This window comes from Gekko japonicus, unplaced genomic scaffold, assembly GCF_001447785.1.
Source record: "Gekko japonicus isolate JY-2015 unplaced genomic scaffold, Gekko_japonicus_V1.1 scaffold6148, whole genome shotgun sequence".
In the NCBI taxonomy this organism is placed as follows: domain Eukaryota; kingdom Metazoa; phylum Chordata; class Lepidosauria; order Squamata; family Gekkonidae; genus Gekko; species Gekko japonicus.
Window position 1 is genome coordinate 2,835 of NW_015174438.1, and position 4,802 is coordinate 7,636.

At 53.9% G+C, this 4,802-nt stretch overlaps 1 protein-coding gene across 1 annotated transcript in view; it reads right to left on the reverse strand.

Moving 5' to 3' along the window:
- Positions 1 to 1,774: 1,774 nt before the first annotated feature.
- The window catches only part of LOC107121479 (synaptosomal-associated protein 25-like), a 16,185-nt gene continuing 13,157 nt past the window's right edge, over positions 1,775 to 4,802 (reverse strand). Inside the window, 2 exon segments of the mRNA XM_015424389.1 lie at positions 1,775 to 2,139; positions 4,490 to 4,634. Coding sequence (XP_015279875.1) covers positions 2,071 to 2,139; positions 4,490 to 4,634 — 214 coding nt within the window. The 3' untranslated portion in view covers positions 1,775 to 2,070.

Here is a 4,802-nt window from a genome sequence, read left to right on the forward strand (position 1 = left end):
TTACAGGGGCAGGGGTCATTTCCTGCAGGAGCGCACAGGAGCGGAGCTCCGGCAGTAAAGAGCCCAGGGGGCGGGCACATGCAACAAGCCCCACCCCCTGCTTCCAGCAGCCCTCAGTCAGAGCAAGAAGCAGCCAGGTAAGTTGCAGAGCCCCCACCCCGCCCCCACCCCCGCCCAAAACAGTCCAGTGGCACCTTTAAGACCAGGTTTTATTCAGGTACAAGCTCTCCCTCCTCTGCGAGGACAGATCTGCACGTTCCCCCCCCAAAAAAATAGCTAGCAATCCAAAACAGTCCAGTGGAGCCTGAGCAGTGGGTGTTGCCTTCTGACGCACTTCCGGTGAGGTCAGGGGGTGTGGCATATGCAAACAAGTTATGCTAACGAGTTACACTAATGAGCTCCTGCACCTCTTTTTCTACGAAATGACCCCTGTACAGGGGTATCGTGAGGCGGTCACCAAGGTAACACACGTGAAGGGCTTTGGACACTGAAAGCTCAACCGAAATGCTACAGGAGTCGGAGGGGGCAGGCAAGCAAGTAGCAAAAGAAAACTCCGGGCCTCTGGGGATTAAGTTCATCTCTGCTCGGTGTCTCCCCCTTCTGCCAGCTGCAGGGAATGCAACCATCCTGCAACTGCGCGCAGCAGCAAAAAACCCCTTTCATCTGAGGCGGGCCATGTGCGGCGCGTCTTCTAGCGCAGGGTCCCCCCAACCTTTTTGGGCCTGCAGGCGCCTCTGGAATTTTGAGGGCGGGGATTCTGAGCACCGCCCCAAAATGGCTGCCAAAGGGGGCGGGGCCAAGTTTTAAATGGCTGCCCCCTGGAGGCGGAGCCAAACAGAGCACCTCCCTCCCCACACCTCCTGGGAAGGAGGAAATCCCAGGAAACACACTGATGACGGAAAGCCAAGACACTGACCAGCTCTCCCTTTCCTCCAGTGGGAAACCCTTTCATTCGAACGAGGGAAGCCCTGCCGTAAAACAGCCCCACACACTTCCCTGAAAGCTCGGCAGGCCACAAGTGGTGGGGGCCATGGTGTCAGGTAGCCCTGTCATAGATCTGGAATGTGGAGGGGTATCCTCCTTCTCATTTCCAGCTCTCTCCCGCTCAGCTACTGTGCACCATCTTATGCATGGCCTTGTAGTTCCAGCTGCCGTTTACACGGCTGGGAAAGCTAACGCCTTTTTTGCTCTGCCCGCTTGCTCTGCCGCACGCGCGAAACATATCTATTGGCTTAGGCTTCCAGGGGAAATGTTCGATTTCACTATAAGTCAGAGACCCTACTACTGACGGTCATTCCTGACACAATCTGTACACGTGTTCTTTAATAGGGGAACCATCAATAAACAGTTATCTTCTTATGAAGCCCTGTGTGGTGTGACCTGACTAAGGAGGCTGACACATGGTTGGGGGACCCTGTCCTAGCACAACAGGGGAAGGAGCAAGCATTCGCGTCCAAACAGCCAGCCGCCCGCTGTAGCACCTACTAGCCTTGTATGTGTGCCGCAGCCACATGTGCATTGGGAAAAGATGTCTCAGAGCGCTTTCATCCACAACTCCCTTTGCAATGCCCGTCTCCGCGCTGCCTCTTTTGCCCAGTAACTACCAACTTCGGCACAAAAGTCGTGCACACTTCACCTTTCAGTTGTTTGATCTCGCTCGGTGTCCTGTCTTGATTTCGGGGAGGGGGGGGATTTACACGCCGCCCTCTCAGCTACCGGGCTAAGTCAACCTCACCTCTAAGCAGGAATCGCTCTAAAGGGCTCGTGTGGGCTACCCGGGCATAGGTTTTGGATGACGCCCCTCGGCCGTAGTCAGTCACGATATCTGTTCAGCCACAGTAACCATCCACTGGGCAGGGCGGTTCAGGAAATACGTGGATTCCGAACTAGGGGAGATTCGATTTAAGTCGGTGGTTTAAAACCAGTCTGTTTCTCCGCCCCCGCCCCCCCTTTAGTGTTCTAAACGGCCTTGTGGGAAATCAATCCATCCTCAGAAACAGAGCGGAGGAAATCAGAGGTGGGGGGTTGGGAGAGAGGGAGAGGCGGGTAAAAGATGGACGGTGGGCCAGCTCAGGAGGACTTCAGCATCTTGGCGGTGATGGAGTTGGCGCCCCTGATCCGCGTGTCGTTCGTGTCGACCTGCGGAGAACGAGAAAGCGATCCGTGTCAGGTCAGGGGTGGAGATAACCAATGCTCCCTCTAAGCTGTGGAGTCTCGTGAGCCGAAATTCTACTTTGTGAGCTACCGGCATTAAAGTTGTGAGCGAGCGATTCGGCTGCTGCATAGATCAGTTTGCTCTGGAGCCACATCCTTCCCGAGCGACAACGAAAATGTGTGAGCTGGAGGCTAAAAAAATGTGAGCTGGCTCACACTGACTCAGCTTAGAGGGAACACTGGAGATAATGTGCCGCTCCTTCCACTAAAGAAAGACGTTCATTCACCCACCTGTGTATTTACTCTTGAGGCAACGCAACGGACGCGCAAACCATATAATGCCGGACTGATATCAACTCTCCCCACTGTCCAGAGTTTTAAATAAAACCCCACAGGGGGGAATTTTGAAATTCAGGAAAGGGAAGGCTTAAAGTAAAGGCAAAGGTGTCCCTTGCTCGAACGCCAGTCGAATCCGACTCTAGGGTTGCGGTGCTCATCTCCGTTTCCAAGCCGAAGAGCCAGCGCTGTCCGAAGATGTTTCCGTGGTCATGTGGCCGGCATGACTAAACACCAAGGCGCAGGGAACGCTGTTACCTTCCCACCAAAGTGGTACCTATTTATCTACTTGCAATGTCTTGCTTTCGAACTGCTAGGTTGGCAGGAGCTGGAACTAGAGACGGGAGCTCACTCCGTCATGCGGCACTCGGGCCTCGAACTGCTGAACTACTGACCTTCCACAGCCCGCAGTTCAGCGTCTTAAAATAGTGCCTAATCCATGGCCGTGGCTGTCAGTCACGTACATTGGAGAGGGGCTCTCCTCCTGTAAACCGGTTCGGTGTGGTGGTGAACAGTGCAGACTCCAATCTGGGAGAACCGGGTTCGATTCCCCACTTCTCCACATGCAGCTGCTGGTGTGACCTTGGGTCAGTCACCGGTTCTCACAGAGCTGTTCTCTCACACGCCTTTCCGAGTACTAACCAGGACCGACCAGGCCTAGCTTCCAAGACCTGACAAGACCAAGCTAGCCTTGGCCATCCAGGTCAGGGTACTTTTCGGAGGTCGTGTTTCTGATGACTGCAGTATGGATGGAGTTATCCCTTTCCCCCCCCTCTCTGTCAAAAAATCGTCCGAAATCCTTTAACCACAAGGTTCCTTAAAATGAAGAGAAACAAAGACCCCTGCTGTTGGGTGAGAAAGAAACAGCCCCAAAAGGCATTGGGAAATGGAAAAGCCCACTTAGAGGTGTGTTTGGGAAACCCGTGAGCAGACCTTGGGTTTTTTGAAGAGGTAAACAGAAGAAGAAGGAAGGAGGAGGAGGAAGAGGAGGAGGAGATTGGATTTATACCCCGCCCTTCACTACCCAAAGGAGTCTCGGAGTGGGGAATCCAACCCGGTTCTCCCCGATTAGAGTCCGCGCTCTCAACCACTACACCAAACTGGCTGTATTTAAGAGGGGGGTTCTGTATCAAGGCCAGGATGTGGGAAGGCTTAATACTCTTTGGTGTAGTGGTTAAGAGAGAGCCAGTTTGGTGTAGTGGTTAGGAGCACAGACTCTAATCTGGGAGAACCGGGCTGGATTCCCCACTCCTCCGCGTGCATCCAGCTGGGGACCTTGGGTCAATCACAAGCCCTTTCAAAGCCGTTCTCTCAAGGGCAGTTCTCGAAAGAGCTCTCTCAGCCCCACCTACCTCACAGGGTGTACGTTGTGGGGAGGGGGAGGGAAAGGCGATTGTAAGCCGCTCTGAGACTCCTTTGGGTAGTGAAGAGTGGGGGTATAAGTCCAATCTCTTCTTTTTCTCCCCATATGCAGCTGCTGGTGTGACCTTGGGTCAGTCACAAGTTCTCTCTGAGCTGTTCTCTCAAGGGCAGTTCTCGAGAGAGCTCTCTCAGCCCCACCTACCTCACAGGGTGTCCGTTGTGGGGAGGGGAAGGGAAAGGTGAGCCAGTTTGGTGTAGTGGTTAAGTGCGTGGACTCTAATCTGGGAGAACCGGGTTTGATTCCCCACTCCTCCACTTGCACCTGCTGATGTGACCTTGGGTCAGTCACAAGCTCTGGCACAGCTGTCCTTGAAAAAGAGCAGTTTGTGTCAGAGTTCTCTCAGCCCCACCCACTTCACAGGGTGTCTGTTGTAGGGAGGGGAAGGGAAAGGAGTTTGTGAGTCGCTCTGAGACACCTTTGGGTAGTGAAGGGTGGGGTATAAATCCAATCTCTTCTTCTTCCTTCTCCTCCGCACACATACGCAATTATCCCTGCCTCGGCCAGCCCACTCGAACATGCATGGGCTCCGCTGGGAGGCGAGGTTGAGCCATCCTAAGGTGACAATCTGTCTCTTACCTTCCCTGCAATGCTGTCCATTTGTTTGTTCTGGATGTCGATCTCATTGCCGATATCTATGGCCATGTTGCGCAGGTTTCCCAGCAAGCTGTCTACGTAGACCATGTTCTGTTCCATCTCCTCCTCGGCGTCGTCTTCCGTGATCCTGAACGACAGAACACGCATCACGACGGATCGCGGGCAGAGGCCCTCTGGACCCGTGTTCCCTCTAAGCTGAGTGAGTGTGAGCTAGCTCACAATTTTGTAGCCCCCAGATCCAGGGGTCTTTTCGTAGAAAAAGAGGTGCAGGAGCTCATTAGCATAACTTATTTGC